Genomic DNA, 18,000 nt, shown 5'->3' on the forward strand with positions numbered 1-18,000 from the left:
TATAGTAAAAGCCTAATTGAATCTAGTAACATTAAGAATGATAGTTTTTTAATTAGTCAAGGTACATTAATAATTAATTCAACCCCCCCTTCTTAATTATTCCGAGGCCACTTGATCCAACATATTGTGTATCTAGGGAGAATTCTTTTTGAACGAAAAATTGAGATATGATCCAATCCAATAAGATCTCCCCCTTTCAAAATCGGATGTGAAGGTTTCCTTTCATCCTTTGACCTTTTGTAAGTTCTCCCATGCATTAATCTTGGCTTCCTCCATTTTGGACATGGATATATAAAAATGCTGGAATTTCATAAACAATGTAAAGATTACGCAAAGATTTCTTTGGAATGAGCATGAGACAATAATCATGCAGTATACCTCTTCCAGAAAAGAAACATTCAGTCAAAAGAGGAGAAAAAACTATATATGTAAGACATGGATATAAAAATTGAAACTACTTTGCCAAAAAAGTGACCATGCTTAGAGAAAACTATTTTGAAAAAAATTAAAATACAAAAGGATGGCAGAATCCCATCATTACAAATTTATCATCATAAAAGTGCAGTACATCAGTGTATATCTAAAGCAAAACTTACTTGAAAGCTTACTCATAACTAAAGAACTGGACAGTAGAATTTAGGACAATTATTAGTACCATTCCCTTTAAACAACCCATGAAAACCTTAAGTTCTCCATATATATTTTAGACCTTGAATTGTTCCATTGTATTTAATTCTTTGTGGATCCTGAACCTGTGAATGGCAGAAGCACATCACATCACACATATGATATTGATACATCCAAGCACAAAAGAAGCAACAAAAAAGGTAGTCTGTCAGATAAATTATCAGTATAATATGTGACTTGTAAAAAGATAGACATCTATACAAAAATTTGTCCTAAATGTTTCTGGACTATTTCTAGATTTGCAGTTAGTAATGTAAGAAATACTTCGAGCAATTTGATTAAAATAACTAAATCAAGTTTTCCAAGGAAAAAAGTCAAAAATTCTAAGATTCAGAATTTAAAAAAAAACATATTTTTGTGATTTGAATATTTTTAATGATTAGGTTCAAGGTACACAAAAAGGTTAGTTGCCAGTTAGAAAATTTTAAGTTTGAATTTATGGCAGAGAATCAAAATAATTGGAGCTTAATTTATATGCTAACAAAGGGTGAACAAAGCGCAATTGTAAAGATACAGTAGTTGATCTTCTGGACAATATAAATTTAAATAACAAAAATATGTTGAATGTTCTACTGCCAAGAACAGTAACCAAAACATAATGCTCCCACATATCATTCTGCTCCCTTCTTCTCCAATTGTATGTCAGCAGTGGAAAGATTCTCAACAGCCTTGGCAAGTAGTTCAAGAAAATATATGTGTCAGATTGTAAATCGTTGCTTATATTTTCCGTATTAGCTGGGTTTTTTTTGTTCTCTCCCTTTGCATTTTCATTTGAGATGATCAAGTACCACAGCTCGTGGATAAATACCTTGTAAAGAGGAACTTTCAGGACAGCAACACCAACTCTGCAGACTGCAAGAGAGACTGCCAATATGGCATTTGCTGCAAGCTAAAACAACAAAAAGTTTGCATTAGAATAATATGAACCACATTAAAATGCAAATTTCCAAACATAAAGAAAATATTGATCGTAGAATAACAGTTCCGTCAGCTTTGTAAATCATAGATGCAAAATTACATGTTACTCTCCATAGCTACATTGTTCAAATACACAACCGTTAAAACCAAGAAATACTCATACAAATGTTTACAAAGCTGAGAGGAACACTTACTTCTCCAAATCTCGTGGTTGCCCTAACCTGCTTATGGTAAGAAATTTGAATCACGGGAATATCCTAGGCAACACCCTAGCATAGTCATGGTCACTTGACTTGAGTAGTAGTAATAATAATAATAATAATAATAATTGAAGTGAAAAATCAGACTTACTATGAAATTTCTTGTGCATGTGCCTGCCGAATCCCCAAAACAAAAAAGATAATTACGGGTTAATACGCAGCGAGTGTAAGAGAGCATGGAAAATTAAAATAAAATAAAATTGAAGTGAAAAATCAGGCTTACATGAAAAATTACAATAAAATAAAATTGAAGTGAAAAATCAGACTTACTCTGAAATTTCTTGTGCATGTACTTGCCAAATCCCAAAAACAAAAAAAGACCAGCTAGTGTGTCAGAGCATGAAAAATTCAAATAAAATAAAATTAAAGTGAAAAATGAGAGGAACACTTACTTCTTCAAATCCCGTGGTTGCCCTGACCTGCTCATGGTGACAAATTTGAATCACGCAAATATCCTAGGCAACACCCTAGCATAGTCATGGTCACTTGACTTGAATAATAATAATAATAATAATAATAATAATAATAATAATAATAATAATAATAATAATAATAATAATAATAATTGAAGTAAAAAATCAGACTTACTATAAAATTTCTTGTGCATGTGCCTGCCGAATCCCCAAAACAAAAAAGACAATTGCGGATCAATACGCAACGAGTGTAACAGAGCATAAAAAATTAAAATAAAATAAAATTGAAGTGAAAAATCAGGCTTACATGAAAAATTACAAAAATAAAATTGAAGTGAAAAAATGAAAGGAACACTTACTTCTTCAAATCCTGTTATTGTCCTGACCTGCTCATGGTGACAAATTTGAATCACGGAAATATCCTAGACAACACCCTAGCATAGTCATGGTCACTTGACTTGAGTAGTAGTAGTAATAATAATAATAATAATAATAATAATAATAATAATAATAATCATCATCATCATCATAATAATAATAATAATAATAATAATAATAATAATAATAATAATAATAATAATAATAATAATAAGAGAATCCAAATTTAGTTCATCAAGCAAGTAGCAGGAGACTCACTGTTGCTCTTAATTGTTGATCGTTATATTTAGGGTCAATGTTGAGGCGAAAATGGGCTTCTACTGTTTCTACAAAGTTGGTTTTAGCTATTTCTTTAACCAAAGATATTGCTGTCTTCAAGTCATACTCTTTCTTACGCTCCCTCAATTGTTGAATTTCCAAGGACCTCTTAGATCTCCTCTGTTGAGGCAATGAAAGAACAATCAGCCTTGAAATAAAGGGTAAAAGCATAACATCAAATATGAAAATTTCAACCACCTCAATTTTCGAAGAAGTAAAAAATTGGTTATCTTATAAAAATCATATCAAGACTGCTAGAAGACACTGATGATGCATATAAATGTAAAGGAGGAAAATCAAATGGTAAAATGTAATGAAAAACCAAGCATCTTATCTATTCAAGATACTTCACACCAAAATAGACCCCTAGGAAATGCACATGGATCATGTCAAGATAAAAATTAGTAGTGTCAATCTCACAAAGAATTGAGTAAATTATCAACTAATAACAAATGCAGAACACTAAGAAATTAAAAACAGAAAGGAATTTTTTTCTTATAAAAAAACGAAAGGCACTTTGCAGCATAATAAGTTCTATTGTGCAAAGCCATCAAATAGCTGGAACAATAATTAGCCATCTAAACCATGTCTAATATAAAAACTGCCAAAGGCACTTTGCAACACCAAAAACTGGAGAGAATTCACTTTCAAAATTCAAATAATACAACTCCCAATCCCATTTAAGGTAAACTAACGAAAGGATCATAAAATAGTTTTCCTTAAAGCCAAAAACCATTTAGAGCACCAAGAAAATGAACATAAAAAAATAGAGAAAATTTTGTATTAACATTTTGTAGCTTCCAATTATTACCAGTGGCTGTACTTAAAGGTCACTTGTAAGGCCATACATAGTTACTGAAGAAATAATAAAAGAGTTTGCTTGATGCGGGCATATTTTGATGCTTGCCAATTGAACTTTTATTAAGGAAAATAATCAACAATCTAAGAAACAGAAAAAAAAATAATGAGTTTAAGTTGTATGAAGTTTTTCTTCTACATTGCCTCCAAGCTAGAAACAAACAGTAAGATTTAGTGCCAAAATTAAAGTTATTGCTTCTTGAAACTAACCTTAAAATGTAGTCTCCAACATTCTTGATCAACTCATCATCCAAAATGTTCAAAACACTTGCAACCTGGTTCCAATAAGAATCTCTATGTTAAGCAATAGACACTGTTTTATACCATTAAAAAAAGCCCTCTGATATGAAAGATAATAGAAGTCATGATGACAACAAAACTGTCTCATTTAGCCAAGAGTTTTTTTTAAACACCCTGTAATTCTTAATTAGTAATATGCTATCTTAGCCATTAGCCATGTTAACTAAAATGAAATAACCATGTAAATAAGAATTATGCATGATGCTGATACATAAAGTAAAAATGTTTGATCATTCACATACACACATAAGCATGTGCGAAATAAAGACAGATACCAACTTACAGAAATGGCAATGTAGCAAGCTTGAACATCAATTTCTCCTTCATCATGCATCCTCAATAAAGTATTTGATGATGGAAAAGGAAAGAATGGGTTACCTCGTAACCATTTTCCATAAAAAAGAACCATTGGCACCAAATCCATTAAAAAAATAGAAAGGGGTTAAATCCAAAGCGATAAACAAAAAGGGCTTACACGATCAGTATGTATATCCTTTGTAACCTTCGATGGCTTCACGCATCTTTTTCCTGTGGAGGAAAACGATGACAAATTATTGAAAAAGATAGAAGGAAGGGAAAAAGAGTGGAAAAGAGACATGCACAACAGTCCCACCTTGAACTGTAGAAGCAACGAAAAAGGAAGAAGAGAGCCAAGCGAATAAAACCCGGAATGACCAACCCAAAAGCACAACCTCATACCAAGACCAAAATCAGCAGAGCACGTGGCAGCAGAAAATAAATCAAGCATGGACGTGTCAACAAAACCACAAACGGGAAAATTGGAACTGCAATATCAGAACCAACACAACAAAAAGCAGCAATCCACGTGCCAAAAAACCAAGCTCAAAGCTGGAGGAATATAAAATGACCAAAAAAACCAAAAAAATGGACAGATGTCAAGACCTCAGCCATGGGCATTTTAGTAATTTTGCCACACTCCAGTTTTAGAATATAGATATTGATGATTTGTTTGTTCTGCTTGTCCTTTTGTTATCTATATTTATATTCCATACATCAGTCCTTTTTAGTGTCAGTTTCTTTGCAGTCCACAGTCTTAATTAGTCACAATTTGTTTGTATAGTTAATTTATTTTTTTATAAATAACAATGCTATTATTCATTGATAGGCAAAAATATACATATGAAAGTACTATAAAAGTTGGGGTTCTAAAACGATATGATTAATAAAATTAAGATTGTGAAAATAAGAGCATACATTTTTATGGTGGGACACAGGACACTACTATGTGTATACACACAATGAGTTGATTGAGAGTGAACATGTTGATCAATTGGTCCACATGACTAAAATCTCTAATTCCCAAGCCTTTTTATTTTTAAGTTGGTAGTTAAAATAATTGTAACAAACTACTAAAAATAGTGTGTTGTCCATTTGTAAAAATCAGTATAAATAGCTCAACTACTCTTTAAATTAGGTATCGATTCTTTTTTTTTCAATTCTCTCTCTAGAAAAACTCTCTATAATCTGAAACTCATCTTGAGAAAGAAATTATGAGCATCCTGTGTATCAATTTTGTGATACTTTGCACAACAAACTGATGCGGTGAACATGGACTGATCATCCATGGCGTCTACAAAGTATGAAGTCGAGAAATTCATAGGTCAAAATGATTTTGGTCTTTGGCGATTAAAGATGAGGTCTCTTCTTATGCATCAAGGTCTCGAAGATGCTCTGAATGGTGAAACAAATCTTGATGTGAAGATGGAAGATAGAGGCAAGAAGATCTTGCTCGACAAAGCACATAACGCCATCATCTTGAGTCTAGGAGACAAAGTGCTTCGACAAGTCTCCAAAGAAAAGAATACAGTTGGAATTTGGTCAAAGCTCGAAGACTTGTACATGACCAAATCTCTGGTAAATCACCTCTACCTCAAACAAGCATTGTATTCATTTAAGATGCAAGAAAATAAAATGGTAGAAGAACAGTTAGATGTCTTAAATAAATTGATTTTTGATCTTGAAAACATTGATGTTACTATTGAGGATGAAGATCAGGCATTACTGTTATTGTGTACTCTACCTAAGACCTTTGCTCATTTCAAAGAAATACTTCTCTACGGAAGAGATTCTCTCACTCTTGTTGAAGTCCAATCAACCTTAAATTCTAAGGAGTTAAATGAAAGAAATGAACAAAGGCCTTCTCTACATGGGGAAGGACTCCTAGTTCGTGGAAGACAATACAAGAAGGATGATAAGACAGAAGGGAAAAGATCCAAGTCACAAACTCGATTTGGATCTAATGTACTAAACATTAGATGTTACCACTGTAAAAGAGAAGGCCATACTCGAAGATTCTGTCCTAATAGACAGAAAGGAAACAAGCAAGATCGATCTAAAGAACCTGGAAATGCTACTCTAGTTGAAGATGGTTATGATTCAGCTGAGGCTTTAATGGTGTCTCATAAGAACACTGAGACAAATAGATCTTGGACTCTGGGTGTTCATTTCATATGACTCCAAACAAGTCTTGGTTTGAGGATCTTGACAAACAAGTTGGTGGTTCAGTCCTCCATGGAAACAACAAGTCCTGTAAAAGATAATTGGAATTGGGTCTGTGAGGTTCAAGCTTCATGATGGTGCCAAAAGAGTCATCAAGAATGTAAGGCTTGTACTAGATTTGAAGAGAAATTTGATTTCTCTTAGTGAGTTTAACAAACATGGCTATGTGTTCAAAGGGGAGAATGAAGTTATGAAAGTTCTAAAAGGCTCATGATATTCATGAAAGGGGTGCAAAAGAATGGCATGTATTCACTTATTGGAGAAGTGGTAATGGGATCAGCTGCTACAACTTCTATCAAAAGGTTTTCAAAGACTGAACTATGGCACAGAAGATTGAGACATGTAAGTAGGAGGGGCTGATTAAACTGGGAAAACATAACCTGCTTTGTGGAGATAAGGTGGAGAAACTTGACTTTTGTGAACATTGTGTTTATAGCAAAGCTTGCAGGGTCAAGTTTGGTACTGGACAACAAAGAACTAAAGGTACTTTGGACTATATCCATGCTGATTTATGGGGTTCATCTCAAACTCCATCTTACTCAGGGCCCAGGTATTTTCTATCAATGGTAGATGACTATTCCAGGAAGTTGTGGATTTTCATTTTGGAAACTAAAGATGAGGTGCATGATTGTTTTAAAAACTGGAAAAAAATTGAAAGAAAACCAAACAGGAAAAAAGATTAAAAGATTCAAGACAGATAATGGACTTGAATTTTGTTCAGATTTTTTCACTGACTACTATAGGAAGGCTGTAATAGCAAGACACAAGATAGTAGTAAAAACACCTCAACAAAATGATTTGGCTGAGAGATTTAATAGAACCATTCTTGAGAGAGTGAGATGTATGTTGCTAGCAATCATGGATGCTTGTTACTTAATCAACATGTGCCCCTCGATAGCTATAAACATGAAGACACTAGAAGAGGTATGGTCAGGCCATCCTCCAAGTTATGATAGACTCAGGGTGTTTGGATGTGTTACTTATGCTCACATAAGGCAAGACAAATTGGAACCTAGAGCTATCAAGTGTATGTTTCTAGGATATCCTAAAGGTGTTAAGGGGTACAGATTGTGGTGTCTAGAGCCAGGATACAAAAGATGCATTATAAGTCATGATGTTGTTTTTAATGAGTCTGAAATGACTTATAAAACAAAGGCAAATGCAAAAGATAAGGTGGCCCATGCAAGCTCAGAATAGGATAACATTGAGGTGGAGCTCAATGAGGAAAACCAAATAGATCAATCTGAAACATGGCACAGAGAAGAATATGATATTCAACCTCAGATTGATGATGATGGGGAAGAAGGTAAGGAGGGTTATTTGTTGGCTTGAGATAGAACCAGAAGGTAAATAAAACCCCCTGAGAAGTATGGTTATGCAGATTTGATGGCATTCTTTCTTGTTGCAGCTAGTGAGGTCTTGAATGATGAACCTAATTGTTACAAAGGTGCAGTTGATTGCAAAGAGAAGGATAAATGGCTTATGTCCATGGATGAAGAGATGAAGTCTCTCCATGATAACCATACTTGGGACTTGGTAAAGAGACCTGCAGGGTCAAAGTTAGTCAGCTGTAAGTGGATTTTCAAGAGGAAACAAGGCATTCCTGGAGTTGAACAAGGAAGATTCGAAGCTAGGCTAGTAGTTCGAAGCTTCACTCACAGGGAGGGAATTGATTATAATGATGTATTCTCTCCAGCGGTGAAGCATAGGTCCATAAAAATTCGACTATCAATGGTTGCCAAGTTTGATCTAGAATTGGAGCAAATGGATGTTAAAACTGCCTTCTTGTATGGAGAACTGGAAGAAACCATTTACATGAGACAACCTAAGGGATTTATAATAGAAGGAAAGGAAGACTTTGTGTTTAAACTGAACAAGTATCTATATGGTTTAAAGAATTCTCCAAGGCAATGGAATAAAAGATTTAATGAATTCATAACTCGCATCCAGTTCAAGAGGAGCAAATTTGATAATTGTGTCTATTTCAGGTTTTCCTCGTATCATATTTTTTTCATTTTGTTGCTACATGTAGATGATATCCTAATAGCAAGCAATAACAAGGATAAAATAAACAAAGTTAAGGTAGACTTGAAAATAGAATTTGAAATGAAAGAATTGGGTAGAGCTAAAAGAATATTGGGTATGGAGATCAAGAGAGATAGAAACAAGAAGCTACTGTTTCTATCTTAAGAGATGTACCTAAAGAAAGTCCTAAATAGGTTTAGTATGTCAGATGTTAAACCTGTCACAACACCTTTGTCCCAACAATTCAAACTTAGTATGGATCAAGCTCCTAAAAGCTAAGAAGATAAGGAGTTCATGTTGGAAGTTCCTTATGCAAATGCAGTAGGTTCACTAATGTATGCCATGGTATGCACTCGACCTGACCTTGCATACTCAGTTAGTCTTGTAAGCAAATTTATGGAAAATCTTGGAAAGACACACCAGCAGGCTCTAAAATGGATCCTAAGGTACATAAAAGGGTCAATTGGGAAGAGTCTAATATATGGAGAAGCTGAGGGTTACCAAGAAATCACTACTGTAATAGAGGGGTTTGTAGATTTTGATTTTGGTGGTTGTTTGGACACCAGAAAATCCCTCACAGGCTATGTATTTACTGCATTTGGAACGGAAATTAGCTGGAAAGCTGGTCTTTAGAAGGTGGTTGCATTGTCCACTACTGAAGCAAAGTATATTGCTTTGACAGAAGCAATAAAAGAAGCATTGTGGTTAAGGGGAATAGCTCGAGAGCTGAAGCTGCAAGATCATGTTATCATTGTCCATTGTGATAACCAAAGTGTTATTCACCTTTCAAAGACCTAGATTTATCGCGAAAGGACAAAGCATGTAGATGTGAAGCTACACTTTGTGAGAGAGACTATTACTGAAGGAGCTGTGTTTGTGAAGAAAGCCTTCACTGAGCATAATCCCTCTGATATGATCACTAAAGTTCTGCGTAGTAGCAAGTTTTTCTACTGCTTGGACCTTATAAATTTGAAGCTAGTTTGATGTCAAAAAGAGCAGTCACTTTGATCCTTGTTTAGTTATGTAACCAAGGTGGAGATTTGTTGATCAGTTGGTCCACATAACTAAAACCTCTAATTCCTAAGCCTTTCTATTTTTAAGTTGGTAGTTAAAACAGTTGTAACAAACTACTAAAAATAGTGTGTTATCCATATGTAAAAATCAGTATAAATAGCTCAACTACTCTTTAGATTAGGCATCAATTCTTTTTTTTTTTTTGTCAATTCTCTCTCTAGAAAATCTCTTTGTAATCTGAAACTCATCTTGAGAAAAAAATTATGAGCATCCTGTGTATCAATTCTATGATACTTTGCACAACAGAACATGTGTGGATGTGTTTTCAATAACAATAGGTCAATAGCAGCCCATCATTTTTATCATCTTGCTATTTGACACATTATATTCAAAGGAACGTGACTACTTGAGAGTTGAGATCGAAAAAGAAAAATAAATAAACAAACATGAGTTGGAGTCAACACTATAATACAAAAAACATAATCAACGGTTACACTTAAAACTTAAATAAGGCATGAATATATCATTGCAAATTTAGAGTAAACGAGCTCCAACTCGTTCAAAGACTAGTTAAGCACTCATGTAATTCCATGGAAATATCTCGATTTTTGGGATCTTTAAAAATATTTTGAGAAAATTATGTGTATGTTAGGATTAAAGTTTAAAAAGAAAAGTTTGATCAAACCTAACTTTATGAATTTAGTATAGTTAAAAATAAGTTTAATGTACGCTCAACTTCAGTTTGGATGAAAATCATATTCAACTTAATTAGAAAAAATATTTCTCAAATAAATGGGTATAACTTTCAACAAAAGTTAAACCTCAGTTTAGATGCTCAAACATCAAACCAAACATTCCTTATATTGATTTTTTTTTATCAAATTTATATTGACATCTATGTTTTAGGTTTCATGTGACTGCACAACCTCATCCCCATGGATATGATGTAATGTTTTTCAAATAATTAAATAACTAGCGTAATATATTATAATTAGGAATGCTGAGTAATGTCTTTTCAAATAATCAAAATATTGGTAGAAAAAAAAATTATGCAATCTCACAAAAAATAAAAAAATACCAGTGTAATTTACTCAAGATTTTGCAGCATCTACGCTTGAGATTGTGACACCCTTTACCCCATACATATATGTACTAATAATAAAAGGAAAAGAAATTATAATTAATTAAAAGTTCTTAAAACACATTTAAATAAAAGCCTTTCAAAAGGATAAAAGACTCACATTCACTTTTCTAACACCATAATAGAACTTGTCCAATAAATAATAAAATCATCTTGGCTACAAAATAAGTCCGTTCAAGACTCCATGCAATTAATATAGACACCTATGCCCCTAATGTCACATCCTATCAGAGCATTATGTTCCAACGTCCTCTAGCATGAGGTTCTCCATAGCCTTCCACCTAACTATCTGCTCCCACGAACACAAGGTTTGAGATCATCACAGGATCCAAACACAAATAACACATGGGGAGTGAGTTATCACATTCCTAACTAGTAGAGAGAAACAAGACAACATGTAGATATATATATATATATATATATATATATATATATATATATATCATATAAATGAAATACAACTTACTTAGACATAGTTCACGTCATTTCACCACTTTGTCGTGCAACATCACGTCACAACACAACACGTCTCATTCATTTTCACAATATTCACTTACTCTAGGATCAAAACACAATATCACTAAATCAATCAATATCGATCAATACACAAGTGTTATGCAATAGATACACTAAGACTCAATCCTATATGCAATGTGGTACTATATCAGTGAAAAATCTCGTCGGACGCCTAGGAGTACATGACAAGACAAACCACACACTAGTAAGTCAGGTTTCTCTCACTAGGTAAAATTATAGGAAGACTAGTTAGGGTCACGCTGTTTTACAAGAATGCTCTAACCATGTAGGATCGGTATAGGCTTAAAGGAGCACTCAAACTGGGTGTATTTACCCCAAAGGCCTACACTCTGAAGAGTCCGTCAGGGCTTCTCCCTCCTAATTCAGGTCTAACCCAGAAAACATTTTAGCACACAGACTCTATTTATGAATTGTATAAAACACATGACTCCTCAATTGTTCTCAAAATAATTTTATCTCACCGTGCTTGTGATTAAACTCGTCGGGTCCTCTCAGTGGTTCTCATCACAATACTTGTCGCCCTTAAAGGGTCTTATAGTCGTGTAATTGTACAATTCATAGCTCACAACTCAATGCACACAACATCTCAGTGCACATATATATTACAAGTCAATACATACTCAGTTTATCACATACACTCGGTCTCAATCACAATGGTATAATCCCAATTTAACATGTTATCACACCTCATGAATCATATACACTTTACCTATGAACTATGCAATACACACGACTCTTCAATTGTTCTTAAAATAATTTTATCTCGTCATGCTTGTGATTAAACTCGTCGGGTCCGCACAATGGATCCTATCATAATACTCGTTGCGCAAAAACTCATCGCCCTTAAAGGGTCTTACAATTGTATGATTGCATAGTTCATAGCTCACAACTCAATACACACATCTCAATACACATGTATTTCTCCATTCATCACAGGTTGAATTTATCACATGCTCACAATTTGAAGCACAATTTCATAATCTCAATATAAAAATTTATGCAAAAGGTTTCTCACAACATGGGGAGTAAAACCCCTCAAATAATTTCACACAATTATATCAAAATCAATTAATCAAAATCATAGGTATAAAAAAATGAAAACACCAAGAGCACTCAATTTTATCAACCAATTCATATAAGGACATCAATGTTGTATTTATAATCATAAAGGAAAAACTATAATTCAATAAACATCCAAAAATAAACCCAGTTGATCCTCTAAGGATCCCTACACATGTTTATTCTAACCCCAGTTGTGATAAATTCATCCCTTACCTCTAAGCAGGCTCACGTGTGTATTATGACAGCGATAGTGGCATCTCTAGCGGTTTCCTGAGATTGCTCAAGTTTTTCCTCTGATTGCTCTGATAGGGTTCCTAAACGTTAGCGAGAAAGAGAAGGGATTGAAACCTTCATTCCACTGTCTACATGTGATGAGTAATTCTCCTACCACAGACATTAGTTTGCCAATCCCAACGGCAAAAATATGAAAAAGGGAATTTCGAACCTGCTGTCAAAATTTCACAAAGATCCAACGGCTAGCGAGACTAGGATCGTAGTTTTACTGAGACCATTTTTGAGTTTCTGCGGGAAAAGAAAAAGCTACAACTCGAAGGGTATTTCTCTCAGCTCCAATAGTTTTTCATAATTTCCAACGGTGAGAATGCTAAGAATTGAGTTGGGAACCTAGTTCTGAAATATAACAACGATCCAATGGTTAACGAGTCCGAAATTATCATTTTTCTAAGACAGGTTTGGGTTTATGCGGGAAAAAAGAGGGTTTTGGGAGAGGAAACGAGAAAACGAAATTGAGAGGAAGATGAGACGTAATCAGTATCTAACATGTCTCTATTTATAGCTAGGATACTCACAACCTATTATTTACTCTATTTATTTATTTTTATTATTTTATAAAAAGAAATTCTATTTTATTCCTTATCAAATGAATAAATCAAACTTTTTTTTTAATTTTCCTTCAAACCATTATTTTAATACAATTATTTCTCCTTATTTATTTAATTATAAAAAACTCACCATTTTCTAAAATTCTATTTTTTAACAAAAAATCCTTTTTATTTTATTTAAAAAAATGAGATATTACAAAGATAGTTGTGATTCTATACACATGGTTCAACAATGACAAAAACACAATAAGATGGGTGTTTTTCAAATTTACAATGAAAGCACCTCATTTGTGGTAAAAAGCATTGTGTTTGTTGCAACTTACAAATCTAGCCATAAAAATGATGGCATGCGAATGTAGAATGTCTCAGCAAATGAGGAAAAGAGCATTTAAATTTTGAATCCGACTCCAACAATAGGCATTCCTAGTTTGGAGGGATAATAGGTGAGAGAGAAAAGCATCCCTTCTCTGTGCTTTAAAACAATGCTATGGGTCTTCAATGCTATGGGCCTTCAATTTCACGTTAGTTTCAAGAGCAATTTACATAATTTTATATGTTATTGTTATGTTTAACATAAATATATATTTTAGTGGAATGCATTTTTTAGGTTAGCAAAAGAAAAAATAAATAAGAATGTACATATTTTTTAATAAAGTTTTTTATTTGTTTTTAATAAAAGAATAGAATTATCTCAAATATAGTTGCATATAAGTTAAAGTAATTTTTTTAAAAAAGTATAGAGTATTAGACACAAATGGAATCTATTACTAATTCATTAATTTTTTTTAAATCATATGAACAAAATATAGTAATAGATTAGTAAAATGATCTTTGTTAACTTTAGTTTTGAAAAAAAAGCTGTTTTGTTCGAAACTGGTCACAGTCGGAAGGCTGAGATTTTTTTTAATGGCAAAAGATTAAAGTTGTTCTCACTGTGATTTTAAAATGTTGAATGATATCATTTGGTAGAGGAAACAGAATCTGAAGTAACATGTTGATATCAATATCAAGTTGGAGAATAACCATACAAAATGTTGATTACATATTCATATTAGTTAGGTGTATCATGAGTAGATACGTATGATCAAACCAAAAAAATAAACACACACGCGCACACACATGTACACATATATATTCAGAATATAGTATCATTCATAGGAAAAACAAAATGTTGAAGACCTCCTCATCAGGTCCAAGTCGATCCGTTATAAATTTCATCAATTCCTGGTCATCAGACATTTCCATGACACTAGAATTATTAAACTTTGGTTGGACTCTAACTCTAAAGGCAAAAATATATCCTAACATCCGATCCAATGGTTTTGGAATCTCTTTGGGGTTATCTTCTCCCAGCACCATTAAAAATAGAGTAAATAGGCATTTTATTTCCTAAACTCTATAGTCCTTTTGCACATTAGGTCCTACCTTTTAATAATTAAAAAAATAATTCTTATCTTTACATAAGTTTTATAAAATAGTTTTTCCATTAAATTTTAATGTAACACCGTTAATGAAATGCATTGTTGGAAATTTTAGTGTCACGTGAACTATCCAATATCCAACATCACACTCAAGTATGACCATGGCAATTTTGGCAATTTTACAAAATAGTCCTTGGACTATGTATGTCTTCTCATACTTGACTTCAAGTTCTTCACCAGACGCAACAAAAAAGGCCCCGTTGAGGAGAATGTCACCCTCGGAGCGCCAGTTCCATCCCTTCCACTTGGACTGTTGCGTGTCGACTCTCTTAGTAACTTCCTTAGCGAAGGGATTTTCCGGTGCCATGTAACGGTTACCCTGGCTGTTAATGGTGGGCTCGCCGCTGCCACCAATGGCGTACATCTCCCACTCGGTGAAGTCGTTGTTGATGACGTGGATGTATCCCCTTCGACAGCGGGGCATGCGCTGGACGAGCTTCTCCCCGAAGTGGTTGAAGGCGATGGTGACCTGCATTCCAGAGTCAGGGAGGTAGTCGTCGCTGTGTCCGAGTAGCATGACCTCGTTGTGGTGGGAGAGCATGTTGTTGATGGTTATCCCTATGGACCCCATCACCGCGTCGATCAGACCGTCCTTGCACCGTGAAAGGGTGTAGTGGTCGATCCATATGTCCTTCGGCCCGAAGATGGAGATGCCATCTCTGTCTGATTCTGTCTGGAATCCGTAGTGCTCCGGGCTTGACTGACCGTTTGTGTCTAGAATCCATACTCTTAGCTTCCATAATTGGTGATGTACAAGTGCTCTGCACAAGAGTTTGCAAACTTGTGGTTTCTATGTGAAATTTCATGAAACAAAACTAATCTAGAAAGAATATTTTTCCAAAAGCTAAGTGGCTTTGAAATGCACTGTGCAATAGATTTCAGGTTGCATGTCTTTATATACTACTCAAGCCAAGAAGTGAGTGAAAACTGTCGATAGAATTTCAGAAATAAAATTGACTAACTTAAAAGTCAATCATTTCACACTCAACACACCGAAGGCTAACAAAATTGACAAATTTGGCAAAATTGAGGCAATAAAACTTACTTGAGCCTCACTTAATCTCTCGCTGCATTCATTGTTTTTCTTTGAGGAAGCCATAGAACCATTAGATTTATTGCTTGCAGAATTGTCTTCTGAGGCAGTTTTAAGTTTTTTCGGTGAAAATGTTGTATTTTGAGTAGGAGTGCTAATCTGAATAAATAATATACAGCAGAGAGGAAAGAAAAAAAGGAATAAGTAAATATATGCTAAAATAGCAAGCCAAGATAAAAGAAGGAAAAAATACAAAATTATCTCTTTATAAAAGACTGGGGAATATGACATATAGTGTGCCTTCTCCATACATGTTGCCACAAGTTCCTAAGCTCATTCTTGCGAATGGGTTTTATAAGAAAATTAATTGCCCCGTTTAACATGCATTTCAATGCCATGTTAACCGAATCATGAGAAGACATCACTGCACACCCATGAGAATAGAATGAGCTCATTAACCATTTCGATCTTACACTGAGACTAAGAAAACAAATACATAATACAAGTCAACATACTTATGACAAGAATTCTTTTACAAATGTCATGCTCCATGATTAAAGAAAAAAGAGCAAATCCAGATATTGCTGGTAGCTCCACTTCTGTTAATATGAGATCTAGCTCAGGTGCCTTCTTCTTCAACATTTCCCATGCCTTTAATCCATCCGGAACCGCAATAACTACATTGAGTAAAGAGAATACCATTAAGTAATAAACCATGAAAACAATAATGTCAATCCGAAATTGGATCATCCATAATGTTTTGCATTATCATATCCAAAAAAATTAAAAATCATTGTATGGTATTCCAATCTATGATACCAAATTACTACATATATTGTATCACTAAAACTTTTCTTCTCATCTCTTGGTATCTCTCCAAAATACGATGCTAATAAATCCATCATTTAAAAGGAAAGAGGAAAAATTAAAACAATTGGGATTTTTGGAACAAGTTACCAAATTTAATTTTATGTTATTAAAAAAACTAAAACTACAGTTCGGGTATTCAGGTTCATTGCCTTTTTGTTTAAAACAAAACAATGTGAAAATAGTGACGAATAAACATATAGATGAAAGAAAACAGAGATCCTCAATATGAAGACCAAATAGAAGACTGCATTCATGATAACTTTTTTTGGTTCATTATAAGTCATCGAAACTGCAAAAGCATGCTAATTTTTTAGAAAAGAAGGGAACAAAATCAGCAACACATTTAACTATGTACACTACAAAAGAAAGTAATGCATTAGTGATCAAATTTGGTGGTAAGAAGTGTTTTTTTTCCACAATAATAACAGAATCACACAAAAATTTAGTGACATTTTTTTTTCATAAATAACATAAATAATTTCCTCACTAATTTTTTTTTTCAATGGTAACCTTCGCTCAGATCCTCTCCAGTTTAATCGATCCCAACCTTTCATACATTTATAATTTAAATTTATCAAATATTCAAAATAAAGGATGGCTGAAATTTCGTCCAGTTTATTCAAAACTGGAGAGGATCTTTTTGGTGATAGATGACAAAATCCAACACGTTGAAAACTAAACAGAAGCATCCTTTGGATGATGCTAATTGCTACCACAATTATACACGTAAAGTAATTCCAGAGACCATAATCAAAACGGCAGAACACAAGTTAAATTTTCGCAAGTAAACGACAACTAATTAAGTAATACAATGCCACAGGATAAACGACATAAATAGCGAAATCATATAAAAAAATCTCGAGAATTAAAAAGAAGAAGAAGAAAAAAAAAATCGTGTAACTGCATTTGCAAAGAAGCGCGGCGATGATTTGGCACGTGGAATGATCAACTTCTACAAGCAGCACTCTGAGCACCATCCGCGGCAGAAACCTCTCCCATCTTCGTCATCGCGCAATTCAACTCATCCATTCTCGAACAACAATAACATCATGCTTCGTTCCATAGTGTATAGTATATTAATAATATATACCTATTACAATTGGAATGGTCATACTTTAGTGTCACGTTAGATAGTCCACCTGACACTAAAATTGTCAATAATGCATCTCACTAATAATGTTATATTAAAATTTAATGAAATGACTATTTTACAAAACTTATGCAAAGATAAGGATTATTTTTTTAATTACAAAAAGATAGGGATTAATGTGGGAACTAAAATGTCTATTTACTCTTTAAAAAAAATAATATAAGAGTTAACCAATAATTATTAAGTTTTGGAA

At 33.6% G+C, this 18,000-nt stretch overlaps 1 protein-coding gene across 1 annotated transcript; it reads right to left on the reverse strand.

The window, feature by feature from the left end:
- Positions 1-9,306: 9,306 nt before the first annotated feature.
- On the reverse strand, positions 9,307-15,472 carry LOC114411243 (probable pectate lyase 12; the record flags this gene model as incomplete). The annotated part of the gene is made up of 2 exons (XM_028374986.1): positions 9,307-9,409; positions 14,913-15,472. Coding segments are annotated over 2 exons (663 nt in total), but the record flags the coding sequence as incomplete, so codon positions are not given.
- Positions 15,473-18,000: the final 2,528 nt, after the last annotated feature.

This window comes from Glycine soja, chromosome 5 (assembly GCF_004193775.1).
Source record: "Glycine soja cultivar W05 chromosome 5, ASM419377v2, whole genome shotgun sequence".
Taxonomy (NCBI): Eukaryota; Viridiplantae; Streptophyta; class Magnoliopsida; order Fabales; family Fabaceae; genus Glycine; species Glycine soja.